Raw genomic sequence first — 25483 nt, forward strand, 5'->3', positions numbered from 1 at the left:
AGATGCGCCCCAACAGCAACAGGAGGCTCCGCATTCTGTTCTAGTACCAAAGTGGTTGTTGGACACCATTCGGGAGTTAGGTGTTACACAGGATCCCTCCAAGTGGACTATAGAGGATGGACCTCGAAGATCGTACAGAGTTCATGATAAAAGTCAATTAGAGGAGCTGTTTTTACAGGTGAACTATGCTTTGATGTCTCGTATCATTCGCGACAAAGAGCCCACTTCCGTTAAGGAAGATCTTTCTCAGGAGACTTGGGGGAAAGCCATGCAAGTGGAACTTGAAGCCATAGAGAAGAATAACACTTGGGAGTTGTTTCCGAGTCCGTAAAACAGTCAGTCATTAGTGTCAAGTGGGTCAATAAGACCATAGAGAAGAATAACACTTGGGAGTTGGTACCGAGTCCGTAAATGTCAGTCATTAGTGTCAAGTGGGTCAATAAGACCAAGTTTACGTCTGATGGGTCGGTGGACAAGCACAAGGCCAAATTTGTGGCTAAGGACGAACAGTTCTTGCCCTTGCCTCTTGTCAGCGGTGGTGGCCGGTGTATCAAATGGATGTAAAATCTGCGTTCCTTAATGGTGACTTGCGGGAGGAGATGTATGTTGAGCAACCTCCAGGCTTTGAGGTTCCGAGATCAAAGGATATGGTTTACAGGTTACGAAAGGCCTTGTTTGGTCTTAAGCAGGCTCCCAAGGCTTGCAATCAAAAGATTGATTCCTTCTTTCTACGGATAGGCTTTCAGAGATCAGTTGCAAAACCTAACTTGTATCTCTTTCGAGAACGCGGGATGGTCACGTTGATTATCCTTTATGTGGATGATCTTATTTTCACTTGACGGTCATGTGGAGCACATAGCTGTGACGAAGGCTACCTTGTCAAAGGAGTTTGAGATGACCGACTTAGGCTTACTCTATTTCTTTTTGGGATTGGAGATTTGGCAGACCCAAAGGAGGTTTTTTGTTTCTCAGTAGCGGTATATTCATGAGTTGCTGGAGACCTTTGGGATGGAGAACTACAAGCCTATTTCTTCATCGATGGACCCAAATACCAAACTTATAGTTAATAATCCTTGTGAGCAAATTGATGCCTCCTTGTATCGGAAGCTTGTTGGTTCATTGATTTGGTTGCCGGACACCAAATTGGACTTGAACTTTCCAATGGGACAGTTGAGCTCATTCATGCAGACATCTTTGAAGACTCATTGGGATGCAGGATTACGGATCTTGCAGTATCTGCAAGGTACGAAGAATCTTGGACTCTTCTATGACACTAGAGGGGGAACAACGGACCAAGTCAGACTCCAAGGTTGGAGTGACTTAGATTGGGGAGGAGATCCAGACACGAGGAGATCTGCATCAAGCTACGGATTTACCCTTGGTTGAGGAGCTATTTCTTGGAGTAGCAAGAGGCAGCCAACTAGTGCCTTGTCTTCTATTGAGGCACAGTACCGGGCTACTTGTGGTGCTGCTTGCAAGGTGGTGTGGTTGTGGAGGTTACTTGGCAAGATTGGGTTTCCAGAGAAGGAACCCACGGTCATCCACAGTCACTTTGTTCGTGAGAAGATTTTTGCTGATGACATCTTGCTAGAGTTTTATTCGATGGAGGACCTCTTCACAAAGTCTCTAGCTTGGGCGATGCTCCGGTAGCACTCCAACTCACTGGAGTTGGTTCCACATCCAGGAGCTGAGAGGGGGTGTTAGCAGTCATCTCCTGTCTTAAACATATTACTCAGTAGGGAGTGAGGGCCTCTGTTGTGGGTGTACCAGCCCGAGTTAGGAGTAGTCTCCATTTTTTCTCATTTTCCATGTTCAGCACTATTTTTTCTTGGTCTTGGGGGATCCTAAGAGCTGGCCGACTGTTCTTCTCCAAGCCGACCTGATCTATGTGCTACCCAACCTCATATGGTCCTGGCCGACTGATTTTCTGCTGGCCGACTGGAGGTTTTCCCAGTCGTGGGCTCTTCTATTGCTGTCGACTGTTTTGGGCCAGCTGACCAGCAGCACAGGGTGGTATAAATACCACCCTTGCCCCCCACTTCCATTTTGTACCAGATTTTGTGTCTATAGCAGAGTTTATACAGGTTCTCTCTCTCTCTACACTTCTGCGATTTCTTTCTCACAGCAATTGTCTCATTTTCCGCTGTGCATTCCAACGGGAATTTCATTTTGAATTCCATCCTCTAGGACACTCGGAAGATTCAGATAGTACATGGCCTCCTGAAAGGGAAAGCCTTGTCATGGTGGAGAGAGCTTCGAAACAAGCCTATTGCTTGGAATAGTTTCGAGCAGATGTTCAGGGATGAGTTCCTCCAGATGGAGGATGAGTATGACGTGGTATCCAAATTTGCACAGCTACATATGAAGACCATGTCTTTTGACACCTATCTGCACAATTTTCGAGAGTTGCAGGCGAAGGCAATGCATATAGACACGGTCACCTTGCTTGGCTTTTTTATGCAGGGACTGTCCCCACATCATAAGCTTTATAGTTACCAAGAGTTTCACAAACACCTGAAACATATTTCAAAAACGTTTCAGAAGTTTCATGTTTTTTTGAAACGGCAAAAAAAAGTTTCAAACAAAAATGCAAATATATATATGTATATGGATATATATATGTGTATATATATATGTATATATATAGGTATGTATGATGTTGGAGGTGACAATTCTCATAGCTACTCTCAGGTTATCACATGACTGGAAGTTGTCGTGGATTATTCCATATGCAAGAGCATGGGAAGTCCAAGAGCCATATATAGGGTGTGGTGGCACCTTGTCATAGATATCTCCTCCGGCCGGATTTTTGGGGGGAGCAACAGTTGGGAGATGGGAGCCTAACCGTCGACGTTGCTCAGTGCCCTAGGGTGGTGTGCGTGTTGCTGCTCCATGACTTTGACATGGTATCAGAGCACGACCTATGTGGTCCTAGGCGGTCCTAACCTCTGTTTGATCGAGGTGCTCGAATTGAAGGAGGATGTTGGAGGTGGCGATTCTCGTAGCTACTCTCGAGTTATCGCATGACTGGAAGTTATGGTGGATTATCCCATATGCAAGAGCATGGGAAGTCCAAGACCCATATATAGGGTGTGGTGACACCTTGTCATAGATATCTCCTCCGGCCGGGTTTTTGAGGGAAGCAACTGCCGACGTTGCTCAGTGCCCTAGGGTGGTGTGCGTGCTGCTGCTGCGTGACTGACATATATGTACTTTAATATAGAATGTACAACAATACAAGAAATAAGTATTTAGGCCTTAGTCTATTTCTGCAAGCAGAATACTTGAAAAACATGACTCATGAGAAAACACATTGGATTCATTATTATTGTAAACAATAATTTAATGCTAGAAAACAACCTCTCTCTAGAATCCACATTCCATACATGCTACTGGGCAGCCAAGTGTCTGGTACTTCACTTAACACAAAGATAAAAAACATCTTAATAAAGATAAATCATGATGACTCCCAAGAGTCATGACACTCACACAATGTCCCACCAAATCCAAAAAAGTATACAGATAAATGACTAAAGACTCATGAGAGTTCAAGACTCATCCTCCTGTCCATCATCCTCATCATCCTCTCCATCACACTCATCCTCACTCTCACTACTAGTACCACTTGCTGAGCCCTCAAATGCATCATCCTCATGATCAACTGGTGTCACACTAGTACTAGCAAGTGCATGGGATCGTGTAACTTGATTGAACACAATGCTAATCAATACACTTAAATACACTAAGATTTGATAGACACTTGCTCAAATACAAAAAGTAAATTGCTGAATTGACAAGAGACACAATGAGCCGGAACGGCCGACCCCTCTCTCAAATAAAGTATATTGATCTTGGGAGAATCAAGTACATAGTGTCATGGGCATTTCTGACCAGATTTCCATACCAATGCATATGAATACAGTATTGCAAACAAGTGGTTGTCAATGTAGACTTGCAATCCACACTACCCTCTCAAGTGCCCATGTTCCCGACCATCTGCTCTCTATTGTTCCACCAACACATGGTAGCAACAATCTGCAAAGAGAGCACGTAGGAGAAGAGAACACTACACAGGGTATGTGATCTTGTAATCCGGTTCCTCCCTCCTGCTACTTGCTCCCATATTTATGCATAAAAGCTTACCAATAGCAAGTAGAGTCAATGACAGCGGAAGTCTTCACGATGGAAGTCCTTGGAGTGTTGAGATCTTTGATTTGTCGCCTTTCTTCGCGGCAAAAGTCTTCAAGAGGATGAAGGGAACCTTGGGAAAGCTTCCCCTATGATTTAACTTGGGAAAGGAGAGCTGAAATCAGGGTTTTCAGCAAAAAGACCAGAAATTACAGCAAAAATGAGAGCTGTTTTGCTGAATTTCAGTCATTGGGAGTGAGTAGGAGAGTGATTAGCACTTGGAAACACTCTTGGAAGCTTGGAAAACACCCTAGCAAGTTGGGTATGGCTATGGAGAGCTTGGAAATGGAGAGAAATGGTGGAAAAACAGAGTTTTCAGCCTCCAAAAATCTTCATGAAGAGAAAACACGAATTTTCTCTTAATAAGTGAGTGAATTGGGGTCCAATCAGGTGAAGGGACACGGGGAGATGCCCATTTATGAGTAAAAGGGGAGGATCAGGTCTTGGACATTGAGTCTTGTCCGCCTCGGGACTTCAGTGAGTGTGAACTTGGAAGCGGTCATAATTTATAAGTGACTTTTGGGCGCCCAAACTTTAATGAAGTGGGAACGCACTCACTTATAAATATTGGCTAAGTCCTAAGGGCTATTTGAGCCTAGATTGGGTAATACTTACCACCTGTTCACATGCCACACAACCATGTCAGCAGACAATTTCACACGCACGGTTCGCGGGCGGGCGTCCCCTTACCCGGAACTACACATTGGTCAAGCAAGCATGAAAGCAGCATGCAATTTCAATTGCAAGCAAGCACATAAAGATGCTATGCAATGCAGCATTGGTATGGACAATCCCCGTTCATGAGACTTTACCAAAATACTGATGATTTGTTGAATGATGATGATGAACTGCTGACTCCCCTTGCACCCTAGGAAGGAAACGCTGAGAAGTAGGAAGCTGAATGACTGAATGGTGCAATTGCCTATTTATATGAGGTTATACTGCTAGTAGGCCAGTATACTGCAGTCGGCCTGCAGTCTAGATACTCCACGACCTATTAAAATGCTGAAAGCTGCTGTCGGCTGGTTATACCTCTGTTGGCTGGTGGTAGATGTTGAGTCAGCTGCTAACCAGGCCCTGTCGGCTGGTTCCCTATGCCTTGACTTGATGGGCTACATGCTCTAAATGCCTTGAATGTCTTACGTACCTGCTGTAGGTGTTGTAAAAGCCCCAAACACTCTTGTACATGCTGTGATAAATGGATTAATACTTAAATGTCCTGCTTAATGCTTATGGATGCTAAGAATGCCATGTCACTTGTACACCTACTGGGTGTGCACGTGACAAGAGTACCTTCGGTACGTCTTGAGGATTCTCAAACTTGAACGACTCATATGCAAAAATCTCTAAGTGTGAATTATTTTGCATAGAAATTACATACCTCGGTCATCGGATTTCTAGAGATGGAATAAGCATAGAAGATTGGCAGGTACCTCGGACCGTCAGACAGGTTTCATTTATTTTTAGGATTCGTTGTCTTTCTTGAGAAGTCACGGAAGGAGTACTAACCACAATACCCGATGGTGCACCCAACATAAAAAGAAGAGTTGGATCATCCAGCCAAGAGTGGGATTGCTTGAGACCATTCACCTAGAGTCGGATCATCTAGCCAAGAGTGGGATTGCTTGAGACCATTCACCTAGAGTCGGATCATCGAGTGGGATTGCTTGAGGCGATTCACCTAGAGTCGGATCGTCTAGTCCTCGAAGGACGTGGACAAAAGTCGCTCCTATTATCCAGAATGAGAGACTTGATCAGGTTTTCAGAAGGCTCAAGCTTATGGAGAGAGATGCACCAATTTTAGCCATATTGGATCCTACAGGGCAAACCATTCATGGTTGAGACTGATGCCAGTGATTATGCGATAGGGACTGCCTTATTCAAGGAGACCCGACTTGTGGCTTTTGAAAGCAAGAAGCTTGGTGATACCCAAGTCAAGTGGCATCCTTAGGAGAAAGAGTTATATGCGATTATTCACGCATTGAAAATCTAGAGACATTATTGCTCATTGAGCTATGGCGGACACAAGTAAAGAGAGATAGAGCATGTGAACTATCAAGAGAAAGAAGGGTAGCATGACTCAATGACTATGATTGATTGATGTGTAACTTCAGTCAAGTACAATGCTTTTTGTGGACTCAGAGACTAGTCTTTTGACCCGATCAAACAGACTAAGCAATGACACATAGCAAGGCTATTGACATCACTGCTTATGTCAAACACACACACAATATCTCAGCCTAAGAGGCTATTCACACACTTACACACTTACAAACATATAAAGGTTATTTCACATGCATGAAGCTCCAAATAACCAATAATTATCCCCCCTTCGAAGTGAAGGAGGAGAGACCCAACATGCAAAAGAAGTAGCTGCCTTCGAACTCAATCACATACTCCAAGGGAGTGTTCTGGCCATGTGCACCTCCCGTACCATGCTAATCCTCCAATCAACAAGTGACCGATGCAGCAAGGCTATCTCTTAGTCACCCCCTAGCTCCTAATGAAACCGATCCCGTCAAGTGGGAAAGACTCCGTTGGACACCCACACGCTTAATAGCACAACTTTAAAACCACAAATTTGAAATGGACAACTTTAAAACAACTTGAATTTAAATGAACAGAAATGGAAGGTTGGACACCAGCACTGGGGCCGGAACGGGCCGACCCCCCCCTCAATATATGATATATTTATTGGGAGTATTTAATGAATACAATGCTCCATGGGTTCTGAGAACCAGATAATGTCCATGTACATATGAAAACAGTACCAAACAAATAGGCTCGGATTTCGATGAAGAAACTCGAAGCAGAACGACCACTAGTGTGGCCCAATCGCTACGGTCCTGTGCTTTCTCTGGACTCCGCGGAGAGCGCCTCACTGGTGTTCCGAGACCACGCACAAACAGGCGCTCTCGTACTAACGCCTGGCTCTCCCGATCTCAGCACCTTTGGACCGAGGTTTGCCAATACAGCTTGGACAACCCGGCACCGAACGGGTGTGGCCGTAGAGGAATGAATCTTTTATCAGATTTAAACATAAATTGCTTTATTCAAATCTGAAAATCACTTACTTGAAGTTGGTTGATAAAAGACCAAAACTTGCGGGATGATGAAGTCTCTCAGGTGATGCGAAGTCTTCCTTGTAGAACACCCGTGGAGATGATGTACCGCCACAAAGGACACAGCCGCCTCTTGCTTGGTTGCTTCAAGTGGGGACAGCCGCCAGTAATCACAGCCGCCTAATGTAGCACCAACTTGAAAAAGGGAAAGACGACTGGTTGCAGTAGTGAACACAGCCGTCAGTATGAAAAGGTGGCGCAGCAGTCTGGAGGTAACGGCCGCCTGTAGAAGGAAAGGCAGCGTAGCCTTGCTAGAAATAGAACACACAGCCGCCTGTAGAAAGGCAGCCGTCAGCCTTTGGTGCAGTCGCCTGTAGAGATAGAAAGAGAAGGCAGCCGCCTGCAGGGGTGGTTGCAGCCAGTAACGCTTGGCTGCAGACTGCGTAGCCTGCCTGTAGGAGTGAAGGTGGTGTAGGCGCAGCCACCTGCAGCAAGTACAACCACCTGTACTGGAGGAAAAACAGAAGTGCAGTATACTTAGCAGTCGCCTAGGTTGCCATGAGGAGGAGCAGCCTGAAGGAACCGATAACGATCACCGGTTGATGAAAAATCAACGCCAGAAGGAAGCGATGGCCCTACGCTTGAAGAAGGGAGTCTCTTTTTAATAAAATTAAAGTGAAGATAACCTTAGAGATACCCACGCATGCATGTGGGGGATTAGTGGGGGTTGGTGACCATGCCCACCCCCACACTCACTTAAAAGTGAGGCTCCCCACCTTGGCCCCAAAGTGGGTGCCCGAAGGGGGTGCCCACTTTTAAATAAGTGTGAACCCCTAACCTTATAAAATAAAGGGGTTAGAATTTAAAACATTAAAACAACAAGTACCATATACTTACCACCTGTTCACATGCACTGAAACTTGTCAGAATACAGGGCAGACTTCACGACTCACTGGCAGGCGTCCCCGCTCAGTAAGTAACACGTCAAGCAGGCAAACACACAAATACATGTCATGCAAAAACAGTTTCAAACATGCAAAATATGTGTGCATGTGCAAAAAGTAACATGGACATATCTCCCGTTCATGGAACATGTACAAAATATCTGTCGGTAGAAAACTGGCACGACATAAAAACATAAAATCCTGGTCTTCCTATGGAGTGACAGTCCCATAGGTAAGACACAGTTCCAGGCACGAGTTTCCCTATGGTGTGACAGTCCCATAGGCAAAACACGGCACGAATACTGGCTCTTCCATGGCGTGACAATCCCATGGATCGAACACAGTCCAGGTCATACACGGGTGGCACTGGTCTGGCTCCCGTCCATACGACACCATCCTGCTAACACACGGGTGGCACCAGTCTGGCTCCCGTCCATGTCAGCAAAATACTGGCCTCTTCACATGAGACACCGGCCTGGCCTCAAGTGAACGAGACGCAAAAACTAGGAATGGACCAAATGGTCGGCCAATTGGTGACATCCCCCCGGGCTTCTTCATTTACCCATTTGGCATCAATAGGCAAATAATTCTTAAACTTCACAAGGTATCTCCTGGAAAGCTTTCCTGCAGGTAGCTTTCTCTCCTTGTGAAAAACAATCTGTTCTGGCTGGAGGATCTCCTCAAGCTCTTCAATTTGTGGCGGATCTTCTGTGACAGGCTCATCAGGATCTGGCCCCACATATTTCCGAAATAGACTCACATGAAAAGCATTGTGAATCTTCCAATGACTAGGTAAAGCAAGCCTGTAGGACACTTCATTGATCTTGTGAATCACCTTGAAGGGTCCATAATAGCGAGGAGAAAGCTTAGGATATGATCCTTCTCGTCCTGGCCTCTTCCGAAGCCTAGCCTTCTCAAATTTCAGCAATACCCAATCACCTTCTTTGACTTCCATGTCCCTTCTATGCTTGTCAGCAGCCATTTTATGCTTATCCTGAGATCTTGCAATGGCTGTCCGCACCTGACCAAAGGCAACATCCAAGTCACGAACAAATTCATCAGCTGCAAAAATCTCATCCTTGGTACGAAGGATGGGTGGCAAGACCACTCTGCCATAAATAATCTCAAACGGAGCCTTTCCTGTGGAAGCATGGATCGTATTGTTGTAGGCAAACTCAACAAGTGGAAGATACTTCTCCCATGCACTCTTTTGATCTGCCACATAACACTTCAACAAATCCAACACAGCTGAATTTGCAGCTTCACTTTGGCCATCCGTTTGGGGATGATAAGCTGATGAAAACTCAAGTTTAGTACCCATATTATCAAACAAAGCCCTCCAAAATAGGCTTGTAGTCCTGGGATCTCTATCCCCAACAATGGATTTAGGCATACCATGATGCTTGAAAATGTTAGCAAGAAAAAGCTTTACCATATGATCAGCTTTGATGGTTTTCTTGACGGGCAAGAAATGAGCTTGCTTGCTAAACCTGTCCACAATAGTCCAAATAGCATCATTCCCATGCTGGGATCTAGGCAAATCCATAATAAAATCCATCGTGATACTTTCCCAAGGTTGCGAGGGAATAGGCAATGGCTGAAGCAAACCTGGAGGCTTTTGCCTGTCAAATTTCACCTTTTGGCAAGTGATACATGCACGCACATAAGCCTCAATGTCTTTGCACATGCTTGGCCAAAAGAAGTACCTCTGAATCATGCGAGTAGTAGGCATAATACCTCGATGACCAGCATATGGTGGAGCGTGACATTCGTCCATAACCTTTGGACGCAAATCCTTCACCACACATAGGCAATTATCCTTCATGAGATATCCCTCGTTGATAACATAAGAGGCATGTGAATGACCAGCCATCAAATCAGTCCATATATGGCAAAAATCAGCATCCAAATGATACAAATCTCTCATAGCAGATAGATCTCCATGAGAGGCCACTGAGACTGCAGCAACATAAGGCCTCCTAGATAGTGCATCGGCCACCACATTTTTCTTTCCTGGGGTATGCACAATCTGAAAATGAAACATGGAAAGAAAATTTGCCATTCTCATCTGCTTTTCTGAAAGCTTGGTTTGAGATAGAAAGTATCTCAAGCTTTGATGATCTGTCTTGACTACAAATTCAGCCCCAAGAAGGTAATGTTTCCAAATCTTTAAGGCGTGAATTACAGCCAAGAGCTCTTTCTCATAGATATCCATATGAAGCTCAGCATCATGCAAACGACGGCTCTCGTATGCAACTGCATGCCCTTCTTGATTTAGGACAGCTCCTATGCAATCACCACAAGCATCACATTCAACCACGAATGACTTGTGCAAGTCAGGAACAATCAATACTGGACCACATATGATCGCATGCTTGAGCTGCAAGAAAGCATCCTGTTCCTTTGAAGTCCATTTGAAAATAGTTTTCTTCTTTGTGAGATCATGTAGAGGAGTGGCAATCGCAAAATGCCTTATGAAACGCCTGTAGTACGAACACAATCCCAGAAAACTACGTACTTGATGTACGTTTTGCAATTCGGGCCAATTCCGAATAGTCTCGATCTTTGCAGGATCCATTGTAACTCCATCCTTGGATACAATATGTCCCAGATAATGAATCTCTGAAAGGAAAAACTCACTTTTCTTGGCATTGACGAAAAGTTTATGCTTTCGCAACTCTTCGAACACTGTGACCAAATGAGTTTTGTGTTCCTGCTCATTCTTGGAGAAAACCAAGATATCATCAAAGAAGACTCCTGTACACTTGCGATGGGATCGGAATATCCTATCCATCATACGATTAAAAGTAGCAGGAGCATTGGTGAGACCAAAAGGCATTACCAAGAATTCATATAATCCGAAGGCTGTCCTGAATGCAGTCTTATGGACATCTTGTGGCACCACTCGGATCTTGTGATAACCACTCTTCAAATCAAGTCTGCTAAAGCAAGCTGAGCCATCAAGCTTATCCAAGATATCATCAATACGTGGAATTGGGAATCTGTTCTTGATGGTAAGCTTGTTTAAAGCTCTATAGTCTACACACATACGGAATGATCCGTCCTTCTTTTGAACTAGAAGCACAGGAGAGCAGTAAGGTGAGGAACTGGGCTGAACCAAACCTTTCTCTAAAAGCTCGTTGACCTGCTTCATGATTTCTTCTTATTGTGCAGCACTCACTCGGTATGCGGGTTTGTTAGGTGGAGAACTACCTGGCACAAGATCTATACGATGATCTTCGGGCCTTTGGGGAGGTAATTCACCTGGCAATGAGTCAGCAAAACAGTCTTTGAATGCATTAAGAAAATTCAGCCTATCATTAGACATAGCATCCACATTTTGATGATTTGGCAGAAGACTATCACGCACAAAAACCAAGTACGCTGAAAGACTCTTTTTCATTGCTTTATTAATTTGGATGTGTGATACAAGTGGGATAGAATCCCCTTCTTTGCCAGCATCAATAAAATGCATGCGGCCTTTATGCATAAAAGAAATCATATTAGACTTATAGTCTTTGCGGGGCTCAAGCCTATGGTGCCACGGCTTGCCCAACAATACATCACATCCATTCAAAGGAGCAACTAAGAAATGCTCATTATCAAGGTATCCCTGAATATGAATACGCAACTTCCCAATCAAAGGGGTAACCTGCACCTCTTTACCAATAAATGCAGCTTCGGCTTCAATCTGAGGTCCCATGTTTTCAACCTCAATACCCAATGCAGCTGCCATTTGCATAGAGATGAAATTGTCAGTTGCACAGTCATCAAACATGAATAGTGCGGGCTGATCCTTGATTTGCCCCCAAGCCTTGCAAACCATACGCTCTTTTGCATCATGACCTGTATTACCTTGCACATCAGGAACTGCATGAACATTTGCTTTGGTGTGCTTGTCCTCGTGCTTTGGTTTGCGATCTGGGCATTGCCGAAACATGTGGTCTTTGCTACCACAAGAAAAGCATTTTCCATCCTTAGCATATTGCTCTCTTTGCTCCGGGGTTAAGCCGAATTTGTTCTTTCTTGGGCCCTGTTCTTTAGATGTGTAATTTTCAGCTTTACCACCCTTGTAAGGCTCCCGGAAGTTCTTTTTAGGTGGCTGTCCACCCTTTTGCTGATTTGGGGCAGCCTTGTCCTTCCCCTTGGAACCTCCTTGATCCTGCTTTATCTTGAGCACCAATTGCTCCATAGCCAGAGCAGAAGCTGTGAGTTGTTGCAACGTATGTTTTGGGTGCAATTCAATACCCGATCTATAAGCAGATTGCAATCCAGAACGAAACTTCCTCTTTCTTTCATCCTCAGAGATTAGCATGAAGGGAGTCACTTCCAGCAACACTTTCCAAAATTTGTTAACATACTGTTGCACACTCTCATTGTCTTTTTGTTCCAGCCTATCCCACTTTTGAGTGAGAGTTTGCTCTGCATTGGGTAGCAAGAACTGAGCATAAAATCTATCTTTGAATTCCTTCCAAGTAGAGATGGGATCCTTGGTGATCTTTTCGGTGATCCACCAATGGGCAGCAGTGCCTTTCAGAAACATGCTAGCATGGCCCACCTTCGACTTTTCTGTAAAGTCCTCATCGCTAAAAGCAATGTCGAACTGTGCCACAAACGCTAACACCTTAGAAGCATCATGTTCACCATGAAAGACATCAAATTTGACAGATTTATCACCTGCTTTGAACTCCTTGAGCTTCCTGGCATGAGGCTCATGGTCTTCTCTTTTTCTTTTCCCCTTATCCAACGGGGTAGCCCTGTCTGCATGGGCTCCATGGGCCGTCAAAGAAGCTTCATGGGGCACGGTGGCATGTGCTCCACGAACTCGAAGCTCAGATGCATGTGACTTACCTGCATATGGCATAGTCTCTCCATGAGACAACTCAGAAGGCAAAATTTTTCTGGAAGCAGACCTGTCACCATGAGATACATATCTTGCATGCATGTGACTTTGATGCCCTCCATGAGCACTGGCATACATATATCTATCGGGCTTAGTGCCTTGGGGAGAGGATGCATGTCGAGAGGTGACAGTCACCTCTTCCTTGTGCATAAAAGATTTCAGCCTCTGGGATGCGGGATCTCCATGCTTCAAACGAGGTGGATTTCTGAATTTCAGCTCTCCGTCATCCCCCTCTTTGATATCACCTTTGCGAAGGAGATAGGCAAGTGCCAACTCCCTTGGTTTCTTGCCCACTTCACGAGCCATTGATTCAAAGGTTACATCAACCATAGCATCAGCCTTCCTGGCTTCAATAGCACTTTGCAGATGTGGATCTTCATGCAAAAACTTTAATTCTTGCTCTTGGGCCTGCAAAAGTTTTCTCATATGTTCCATTTCAGCCCTCATAGCATCAGGCTCTTGTTCAAGCATAACTGTCTTTCCTGGAGACAGTTGACCCTTGGATTCACTATCAAGAACCCTTTCAAGGGGCTTGTGCCTACCACGCAGGGCATCAGACCCACGAGAGGCACTAGATGGACCCCTCGAATTTGGTACTTCCAAAGGGTTGCTTTGGCTGTCCATTGTGTTCAAAGTTTGCTAAAAGCGGGATGTCCAGTACACAGGTTCGTTTCCCCACTAGGAAGAGGGAAACAACCGTGCTCTGATACCAATGAAACCGATCCCGTCAAGTGGGAAAGACTCCGTTGGACACCCACACGCTTAATAGCACAACTTTAAAACCACAAATTTGAAATGGACAACTTTAAAACAACTTGAATTTAAATGAACAGAAATGGAAGGATGGACACCAGCACTGGGGCCGGAACAGGCCGACCCACCCCCTCAATATATGATATATTTATTGGGAGTATTTAATGAATACAATGCTCCATGGGTTCTGAGAACCAAATAATGTCCATGTACATATGAAAACAGTACCAAACAAATAGGCTCGGATTTCGATGAAGAAACTCGAAGCAGAACGACCACTAGTGTGGCCCAATCGCTACGGTCCTGTGCTTTCACTGGACTCCGCGGAGAGCGCCTCACTGGTGTTCCGAGACCACGCACAAACAGGCGCTCTCGTACTAACGCCTGGCTCTCCCGATCTCAGCACCTTTGGACCGAGGTTTGCCAATACAGCTTGGACAACCCGGCACCGAACGGGTGTGGCCGTAGAGGAATGAATCTTTTATCAGATTTAAACATAAATTGCTTTATTCAAATCTGAAAATCACTTACTTGAAGTTGGTTGATAAAAGACCAAAACTTGCGGGATGATGAAGTCTCTCAGGTGACGCGAAGTCTTCCTTGTAGAACACCCGTGGAGATGATGTACCGCCACAAAGGACACAGCCGCCTCTTGCCTGGTTGCTTCAAGTGGGGACAGCCGCCAGTAATCACAGCCGCCTAATGTAGCACCAACTTGAAAAAGGGAAAGACGACTGGTTGCAGTAGTGAACACAGCCGTCAGTATGAAAAGGTGGCGCAGCAGTCTGGAGGTAACGGCCGCCTGCAGAAGGAAAGGCAGCGTAGCCTTGCTAGAAATAGAACACACAGCCGCCTGTAGAAAGGCAGCCGTCAGCCTTTGGTGCAGTCGCCTGTAGAGATAGAAAGAGAAGGCAGCCGCCTGCAGGGGTGGTTGCAGCCAGTAACGCTTGGCTGCAGACTGCGTAGCCCGCCTGTAGGAGTGAAGGTGGTGTAGGCGCAGCCACCTGCAGCAAGTACAACCGCCTGTACTGGAGGAAAAACAGAAGTGCAGTATACTTAGCAGTCGCCTAGGTTGCCATGAGGAGGAGCACCCTGAAGGAACCGATAACGATCGCCGGTTGATGAAAAATCAACGCCAGAAGGAAGCGATGGCCCTACGCTTGAAGAAGGGAGTCTCTTTTTAATAAAATTAAAGTGAAGATAACCTTAGAGATACCCACGCATGCATGTGGGGGATTAGTGGGGGTTGGTGACCATGCCCACCCCCACACTCACTTAAAAGTGAGGCTCCCCACCTTGGCCCCAAAGTGGGTGCCCGAAGGGGGTGCCCACTTTTAAATAAGTGTGAACCCCTAACCTTATAAAATAAAGGGGTTAGAATTTAAAACATTAAAACAACAAGTACCATATACTTACCACCTGTTCACATGCACTGAAACTTGTCAGAATACAGGGCAGACTTCACGACTCACTGGCAGGCGTCCCCGCTCAGTACGTAACACGTCAAGCAGGCAAACACACAAATACATGTCATGCGAAAACAGTTTCAAACATGCAAAATATGTGTGCATGTGCAAAAAGTAACATGGACATATCTCCCGTTCATGGAACATGTACAAAATATCTGTCGGCACAAAACTGTGCACGACATAAAAACATAAAATCCTGGTCTTCCTATGGAGTGACAGTCCCATAGGTAAGACACAGTTCCAGGCACGAGTTTCCCTATGGTGTGACAGTCCCATAGGCAAAACACGGCACGAATACTGGCTCTTCCATGGCGTGACAGTCCCATGGATCGAACACAGTCCAGGTCATACACGGGTGGCACTGGTCTGGCTCCCGTCCATACGACACCATCCTGCTAACACACGGGTGGCACCAGTCTGGCTCCCGTCCATGTCAGCAAAATACTGGCCTCTTCACATGAGACACCGGCCTGGCCTCAAGTGAACGAGACGCAAAAACTAGGAATGGACCAAATGGTCGGCCAATTGGTGACACCTAACAAGGATACAAAATAACACGAAGCCTTTTATGAATGAAGATACAAACAGATTTTAGGGGAATAGCCCTGGATAGAGAACCCTTATTGACTTTGACACACATAGAAGTAGCTAGAACGCCCAATCATAGTCTTCCTCATTGAGAGAGACCTGGGCTGTTACAGCGGTTATTTCTTTATCTTCAACTAGCACCTTCTCATCATCTACTAAAGATTAGCATGATGTTTTTCTTGCTCATTTTTCCACAGGCTTTTATTGTAGTTAGTACTCTTGTGATGGCTTGCTAATCTTCTTTGTTTCTCCTATCCTTCCCAACAAGCAAGGCCATTAGATCTTCAAACCTTGTAGAACATGCAAGATCTCCAAGTTTGCTCAAACCCGTTATTCCTCGCATGCTCTTGATGAGCACAGCCACTTTGTCTTCGTCCTCAAGTTCACATTTGAGGCTGGCAAGATATTGGGTTACTGATTCGAACTTGGTTAAATGATCACTCAACTCTTCATTCTCATTCATTTTCATATCATAAAATTTGAGCTTCGAAAAGACTCAAGAGTTTGTGATTTTGTTACCAAAAGTACCTACTAATTTGGTCCAAATTTGTTTTGCCATGGACTTGAAATCTATATGCTACACTAGTGAGTCTGCAAGTTCGAGACCTATGGTTGCAATGACCCTTGGGTTGTGTTGTTGCCACAGCTTCAGCTCAAGGGCCTAGGTTCCAGAGCCTGTCTCTTTCTCGAAGATGACCTCGCATAGCCCCTTCCGCATAAGAAGCAATTGCATCTCTGTCTACCAAGTGGAACCCACTACCAGAGAACTTTTCAACCAATGAGAATATGGGAGATGTCGGAAGCGCCATAATGATAAAGCAGAGACAACAGGTCAATGAGCACGGAGATGACAATTCTCAAAGCTTTAAGCCGATGAGATCTGAGGCAGATGGAAGAGGGAGTTTATGAGATGAGAGGCACGCTAAAGATATGAGTAGACATTGGAATGTAGGAGTGTCCATATGGCAGAGCGCCAAAGTGGAGAAGCTGCAGATCGTGCTTGTGCCCCAAGAAGGGAGGAACGTGGAGGAAACGCCACCGCCAAGGATGCAAAGGCGAGCATGGGTGAAGTAAAGACGCCGAGCAAGGGAGTGAAGACATGCATGCAAGTAGCGATGGGAGAAAAAAAATAACGAAGGTAAGATAACGAGGAGAAACAACAGAGGCGAAGAGGCCGAAAAATGGTACGCTACAAGGTAAGGGCTCCGCGATGTGTAGTGCCACTAGAAATTTGGGCATCTCAGCTGGGGTCATAGTAACAGGGGACGGAGGGGATGGACCCTTGGAATGGGGGGACGCCGTCCCGGGAACACTGTGGGACGGGGACGGACGGACGTCCCCAGCTGGGCATCCCTTGAAAAGATGCAGGGGGGAAGAGAGCTTGAGCTCTTTGCAAGCACACACACACACTCACAAAACCCTAATAGAGAACACACAAGGTGAGAGGCTGAAAATCTTCTTCTTCTCTACTCAACACTCAACACACCATATACAAGAATAAGAGTACACAATAATATGGAAGGTACTCAACCAATACATACACGGGTTCTCTATAGTGTGAACCCGACTAAATGAGCTGGCGCTATAACTATGCCAGTCTCTAGAATGGCTGTCACACAGCCTGTCATCCCACTGGCCGCATATCACCCAAGATCTCACCAACCATGCCAGTGGTGTAAGTGCGGGGCCTATCCCCCAGGCGGGTCATCAGTGTCCACCGCCTCACTAGAGCTCGATATCTCAACACTCCCCCTCGAGCTCAACTCCATCTCATGTACACCAAGCGAAGCCCTGAATCTGCGGAGCTTCTCTGTACCCAATGCTTTGGTGAAGATGTCAGCTACCTGATCCTCTGTGCTGACATAAACAAGGTCAAGGTCTCCTGCCAAGACCTTCTCTCTGACGAAGTGGTAGTGAACCTCTATGTGCTTCGTACGAGCATGAAAGACTGGGTTCCTAGCCAACTGTATACTGCTAATGTTGTCACAGAAAATGACAACTTGTCTATCCACTGATAGACCCAAATCTCCAAGTAGCTTTCTCAACCAAGCTACCTCACATGCTGCCATAGCAGCTCCTCTGTACTCGGCCTCTGTACTCGATAGAGCAACCGTAGGCTGCTTCTTGCTGCTCCAAGTCACAGTAGCACTCCCCAAAGAAAACATGAAGCCACTAGTAGATCTCCTATCTGAGATACTACCAGCCCAATCAGCATCTGTGTACCCATGTACACGTATCTCTGTCCCAGTCTCATAGAATAGTCCACAATGCAAAGTAGACCTCACATACCTCAGTATGCGTCTCACTGCATCCAAATGCGGTTTCCGTGGAACCTGCATAAACTGACTCACCAACCCAACAGCATAGCTCAAATCTGGTCTGGTGATCATCATGTAGATCAAACTTCCTACTATGCTCCTGTACATAGTAGGATCCTCCAAGATCTCTCCTGAATCTGCACTCAACTTGCCATTCTGATCCAATGGCACAGAAATAGGCTTACAGCCTGTCATACCATACTTGGACAACATGTCCAAGCCATACTGTCTCTGCAGTAATCCAACACATGTGGTGACCTAATCACCTCAATGCCCAAGAAATATCTGAGCTCTCCCAGATCCTTCATCTCAAACTTCTGTCTAAGCAAGATCTTTACATCAAAGATCTCTGCATCATGGTCCCCCGTAATGATCAAGTCATCTACATAGATGACAACAAGCACAACCCCTCTATCACCATGTCTCACATACAATGAGAAATCTGCATTGGCTACATGAAAGCCAATAGTGACAAGATATTCAGAAATCTTGTCAGACCATGCTCTTGGTGCTTGCTTTAAGCCATACAAGGCTTTCTTCAACCTGCAAACATGCTCGGGGTGACCCACATCCTCATAACCAGGTGGCTGCAACATATACACCTCTTCTTGCAAATCCCCATGCAAGAATGCATTCTTTACATCAATTTGATGTAAAGACCATTGCTTTGACGCAGCCACTGCTATCACAACTCTCACCGTTGCCATCTTGGCAACTGGGCTGAAAGTTTCCTCATAATCAATCCCATATGTCTGCGCATATCCTTTGGCTACCAATCTAGCCTTGTACCTGTTTATGCTCCCATCACTGTTATGTTTAACTTTGTACACCCACTTGCATCCAATGGCTTTCTTGCCGTCTGGCAATTGCACTAAATCCCAAGTTTCATTTCCATATAGTGCATCCATCTCCTCATCCATAGCTTTCTCCCAATTCACATTTCCAACAACCTCATCAATGCATGTGGGCTCAACAACCTGCACAACCTTTGCCATATATGCATAGTGATGTGCCACATAACCATCATATGTAAATCTCTGCACAGGGTTCTTCACTCTCCCTGATCTTCGCAGCTTTTCATTCATGGCTTCCATAGCCTTCTTTACACCAGGTGTTCTCATAGCTGGGATCCCAAGCTCCTCATCAAGGCTCATATCTGAGCCACTAGACTCTCCATCAACATGAGAATGCCCTGCAGAAATGTCAGGCATACCAAGGGGCTCAACCACTTTCTCTTTTCCTTTTCGTGATGTAGTAATCACATTTGCAGGACTGGTATTATGACGCAGCCTGCCACTCCATGGTCTATCAACAGACCCACTAGATGAGGACTCTCCTGGTCCACTCAAAGACTGTGATTGCTGACCTGCATTCTGTGCAACCACACTTCCACTCACATCAGCCCCGACAGCTTCTTTTTCAGCAGCATACCAGCTGCTCATCTCATCAAAGACGACATCCCTGCTTACTCTCAACTCACGTGTAGTAGGGTTATAACACCTGTATCCCTTTTGCTCAAGGGAGTATCCAATAAACACACATTTTTCAGCTTTTGAATCCAGCTTAGTTCGCAGCTCATCTGGCACATGCACATATGCAATGCATCCAAAGACTTTCAGATGAGACAAATCTGGTTTTCTACCAGTAAACCTCTCCTCTGGAGTTACATCATGTATGGCTGCAGTTGGAGTCCTGTTCATGATGTATACTGCTGTAGAAACAACCTCAACCCAATAGCAATGCGGCATTTTCTTCTCTTCCATCAATGCTCGCGCAATCTCAGCAATGTGCCTGTTTTTCCGCTCAGCAACTCCATTTTGCTGCGGAGTGTATCTGCATGTATACAGTCTCCGAATACCATTCTTCTTCAAATATTCAGAGAACTCATTGGAGAAGTACTCTCCCCCTCCATCTGACCTTAGGCACTTGACATATTTCTCTATTTGCTTTTCAACCAAAACTCTGAAATTCTGAAAGTGAGTGAACACCTCACTCTTCTCTTTCATGAAATATACCCACACTTTCCTTGTGTGGTCATCGATGAAAGTCACATAGTACCTGCAGCCTCCCATAGATATGGTCTTCGTAGGACCCCATACATCTGAATGCACAACATCTAGTGCATTTCTACTCACATATCTGTTACGTGGAAACACATGCTTTGTTTGCTTCCCAAATTGGCATGCTTCACATATTTTCTGCATACCTTCCACTTTAAATTTTGGCAGTCCTGTCACAATTCCTTTTGTCTGCATAGACTTCAATCTCTGCACATTTACGTGTCCAATTCTTTTATGCCATATGTCTGTGTCTGCAACAACTCCTGAACCATTTGCAAACATCGCAGCACTCATTTCAGGCATGTCTACATCCAACGTAAACATTCTGCCCACTCTGTTGCCTTTTGCAACCAACCTGCACTTGTCTTTAAAATCTTCAACATAACATCCATCAGGGTTAAACCGAACCTGCAAACCCTGCTCAATCATCTGGCCAACTGAAACCAGATTCTTTGTTATGTTTGGAACGTGAAGTACATCTGCAAGGTACTTCACTTTGCCATCCTGCAGCATAGATAATGGCACATCTCCAACGTGGGCAATTGGATGAGCAGTGTCATCCCTTGTTTCCACAAAACCTGGTCTTTCCGGGTTTTTCATCTCCTTGAACCACTCCCCATGACTCGTCATGTGGTTCGAAGCGCCTGAATCCACATACCACACATTATCTTTTTGTGCTGCATCAACATTTTCAGACATGGCATTCACAACATGCTGCATAACAAACAACCTTTCATTATCCTCATTATTTCTGCTTGAGGATACATAGTTGTTTTGCTGCACTTTCCCATTTTGCATGTCAGCATGCTTCTTATAACATTCTGCCTGCACATGTCCAGGCTTACCACAATAGTAGCATTCACGTGCATCATTATACTGCCTCTGCCAATTTCCACGGTCTCTTTGACTCCCCCTACCTCTGAATTTTCCTCTTCCACCTGCGTGTTGTTGTTGTTGTTGTTGATTCTGGGACTGTTGTTGTTGCTGCTGCTGCTGACCATAATTCTGATTACCTGTTCGGCCACCTCCTTGACCGCGTCCACGGCCTCCTCTACCTCGTCCTCTTCCTGAACTCGTGTAGAAGGCCTGTTGCTCTGAGCTGTTTTTGCTTTGTGAAGACTGTTGGTCTTCACCCAAGCTCTTCTCTTCGATAATCAACATAGACACCAAATCTGTAAAGTTGGGAATGTTTTCCCGAGTCTGAATAGACGTCTTGAACGCCTTGTATTGTGGCCCGAGACCACGTAGACAGACTTCCACCTTGTCATCATCATCTACTGACACACCAATAGATGCAAGGGATTCCACAATACCCTTTATCTTCAATGCATAGTCATTCACAGACATGCTCTTTTTCTCCACAGTATGAAGCTCATTCTTCAACTGTATCTTGCGTGCCTTGGTATTTGTTTCATAGAGCTTTACCAAGGTGTCCCACGCCTCCTTGGGGGACTTGGCATCCTGAATATGCCCAATCATGGTGTCCTGTATACTAATGAAGAGCCAATACATGACTTTCCTCGCTCCTTGGTTCCAGTCTTTAAACTCTTTCACATCTGCAGCAGTCGGATTTATATCCAGTATCTCCGGTGCCTCTTCATGCTCACCTTCTATGTAGTCCCAATAGCCTTTTCCCATAAGGAAATTCGTCAACCTGAACCTCCAAGCATGGAAGTTATTCTTATCCAGCTTCTCAGCCACAATCTGAGTTATCCCATCATTTGACATCTTGTCAAACACACAATTTCACCAGAAACTGCACTCTGGTTTTTCCTGCACAAATGCTGTATTTTCTGCACAGCGGTACTGTAGTACTCTCAAATGTCACAACCAGTGACCTCAATGTGCATACATACACCCAATGGCAACTGTAGACCTCTTTGCAGCACCCACAGTGTCTGCACAGTCAATCTGTCTTCCTGCAGTTCTTAAAACAGAGTTCTGCAAAGAATCGATGACTTACCCGCAGTGCTCGAAATCGCCTGCTTTCTGAAAAACGGAGGTCCAGACGCACCCGAAACGCATTTTCGGCCCAGAATTTTTCTATCCGATAGGACAATATAGTTGTCCTATAGCTTTACTCCCGCGAAGAAAGCTCCTCAATCAGAGATCGTTTGCCGGTGCCTCCCGTAGAGCTCCCGACAAGGGTGTAGTCACCAACACAATAGGGAAGAGTAGTTGAAGCTCTTACCCTCGTACCGCTTCCTGTGGTTCTCTTGCTTGCAGCTCAGCCCTAAGCACGAACCAGGCTCTGATACCATGAAAAGATGCAGGGGGGAAGAGAGCTTGAGCTCTTTGCAAGCACACACACACACTCACAAAACCCTAATAGAGAACACACAAGGTGAGAGGCTGAAAATCTTCTTCTTCTCTACTCAACACACCATATACAAGAATAAGAGTACACAATAATATGGAAGGTACTCAACCAATACATACACGGGTTCTCTATAGTGTGAACCCGACTAAATGAGCTGGCGCTATAACTATGCCAGTCTCTAGAATGGCTGTCACACAGCCTGTCATCCCACTGGCCGCATATCACCCAAGATCTCACCAACCATGCCAGTGGTGTAAGTGCGGGGCCTATCCCCCAGGCGGGTCATCAGTGTCCACCGCCTCACTAGAGCTCGATATCTCAACATCCCTCACAAGGGACGGCGTTCCAGGGACGGATCCAAGAGGGAACGGTTGTGGGGGACGGCTACATGGGAACGCCTGTAGGTTACTGTTTGGGCAATGGTCACATTTTTTACCTTTTTTGGCCATTTGGAAGGGGCTTTTCATGGGCCTTTAGCCTTGGCCCATAGGCCTTGAGTCTTTGAGGCTTTGGGCCTTGGCCTCTCTCTTGTCTCCCTCCCTATAGAAGACACACAAACACACTCCCTCACACTTCAAGCTTTAGCTTCACACACACACACACACACACACACACTCCCTCCCTCAAGCGGCAAGCCTCAAGGGCCAAGGTCTCAAGTTTCAAGCTCTCACACAAGCAAGCTGTAGCCTCTCAAGACACTCTCCCTCACACACACTCTCTCTCAAGCTTCACACACACACTCTCTCTCAAGCTTCACACACACACACACACACACACACACACACACACACATCCTCACACTCAAGTTCTCCCTCAACTTTCAAGGCTCAAGCCTCACTCACTCTCTCTCTCTCTCTCTCTCTCTCTCAAGCTATCAAGTGACAAGGAGACATCCATCATCCATGGCATCCTCCTCGTGGCAGTGGCTCTTCAAGTTCCAACTACCCATAGAAGGACGACGGGATGGACATGGTGGGATGAGGTCAATCACACCCCATCCCCTCATGAAGGTGGTGCACAGCCATGGACATGCAAGCTTTGCCCGTATAGGCAAGTGGGTGGTACTGACAAAGTAATTTTTAAGTGCCGTTCCTACCCCCGTCCCCGTTCCCTACATATGGCCGTCCCCCATCCCGTCCCTGTCCCCCGTCCCTTGTGACTATGGCTGGGGTTCTTATCCCCCCGGTCTGCCCAACCGGCGGAGCTACTAGCGCCCTTAGCTCGGCTAGCATGCTATCATGAAGTCCACCGACGGACAACAGAAAGGGGCGGCTATGGAGGAGACAAGTTGAGAGAGACAGAGAATGTGAACTGTGAAGAGAAAGAAGGGTAGCATGACGCAATGACTATGATTTATTGATGTGTAACTTCAATCGAGTACAATTCTTTTTGTAGGCTTAGAGCCTTATCTTTTGACTCAATCAAACACACTAAGCAATGACACATGGAAAGGCCATTGACATCACTGCTTATGTCACACACATAATATATCTCAACCTAAGAGACTATTTCACACACTTACAAATAAATAAGGGTTGTTTCACATACATGAAGCTCTGAATACCCAACGGGCATTACTTGTATAGATCCAAATTTGTTGTCTTGACTGACCATGAGTCGATCCAGTATTTCTGTGACAGATCTGAGTTGAGGGGGAAGAAGGCACGGGGGACAGAGTTGATGCAGGATATTGACATGGAGATATTGTATCAGAAGGGTAGCTTGAACAGGGTTGTAGATGCATTGAGTCGAATTATTGGGGAGGCGACTCTATAGAGTTTCACTGAGATTCAAGCTGTCCTTTATGATTCCCTGAGAGGGCTATGCACGATCAATAGCCCTCCCTGTCGACAACGCCATGGCTGGTCGGGTCCCAGAGTCCCAGAAAACGGGGACCAGTATGTTTTCTCAGCCGGAACAGCCTCCCCAAGTCTGCTTTCTCTCAGTACACAATGCCAAGGGATAGTTTATATGTAGCCAGCATCATATAATACAGAAAATACAATGAAATCAGAAATGTAACGGGGGGCTCGTACACTTGAACTCCGGTGTTTTATGCTCGCCCTTGGCCAGATTCACCAGCTGCACATCCACATCGATCCCATTAACCCTGAGAGCACACAGAAGTATTATTTTGATGCGCATTTGCCTGCGCCGACGCCTTCTCCAGGTGTAAAGCTGGAGCTCGTTCATTCAAAATATCAAGAGAGAGGGAGGGAGGGAGGAAGGGATTACAAGCAGAAGATGAGGAGAGCGCGAGAAGGCTGCGATAAGCGGTCCACGAACAGACGGAGCTTCCCCATCCTTGACGGCCACTTGCTTCTGCGCACGAGAGGGCAAAAGAGAGAGAGAGAGAGAGAGAGACACACACACACACACTGGTTGCAGTAGATTCGAACCCAGTGCCAAGGCTGCTGGCCGCGGTGGCCCACCTGTGGAAAGTCATCTAAGTGGGTTGATGGTGTCAATGAGTCTATTCAGCCTAATATTCATAGAGTTAACCGTGTGTTAGAGAAACCATTACATTAGATAGCAAATCTTATTTAGTAGGCTTCTAATTAATTGTAAGTTCGTAGTCCAAGTATGAATCATACAATAGCCCTAATAATTTTGACTGACAAAAACATTTCCTTCATTGTGCGTGATGGTGCAACAGTCAATGACACAATAATAATAAGTTTATGTAACCTAAGTGTACATTTTTAGATAGATACGTTTTAAATATGATTTGTTTATAGGCTATATTTTGGTGGCACACACGAGACTATGATTTCAAAAAAGCCTTGAAGGAGTTCAACAAAAATCGTAAAGCTTTTGTGCAATGTGGGGTATTGTTATTGTCATAAGCCCAACTCTCTGCATTAGCAAGGGCATAAAT

At 45.6% G+C, this 25483-nt stretch overlaps 1 protein-coding gene across 2 annotated transcripts in view; it reads right to left on the reverse strand.

The window, feature by feature from the left end:
- The window catches only part of LOC147612244 (glutathione S-transferase T1-like), a 99497-nt gene extending 74439 nt beyond the window's left edge, over positions 1–25058 (reverse strand). Inside the window, exons 1-2 of one of the 2 annotated variants that reach the window (XM_086784129.1) lie at positions 24841–25058; positions 24642–24715 (exon numbers count right to left, since the gene is read on the reverse strand). In XM_086784129.1, coding sequence (XP_086640255.1) covers positions 24642–24715; positions 24841–24908 — 142 coding nt within the window. In that variant the 5' untranslated portion in view covers positions 24909–25058. Of the gene's footprint in view, positions 1–24153; positions 24538–24641; positions 24716–24840 lie in introns of those variants that run through there. The other variant, XM_086784128.1, reaches the window with a different exon arrangement.
- Positions 25059–25483: the final 425 nt, after the last annotated feature.

The sequence above is a fragment of the Cibotium barometz genome, chromosome 46 (genome assembly GCF_041138505.1).
Source record: "Cibotium barometz isolate CiBa-2024 chromosome 46, ASM4113850v1, whole genome shotgun sequence".
Lineage (NCBI taxonomy): Eukaryota > Viridiplantae > Streptophyta > Polypodiopsida > Cyatheales > Cibotiaceae > Cibotium > Cibotium barometz.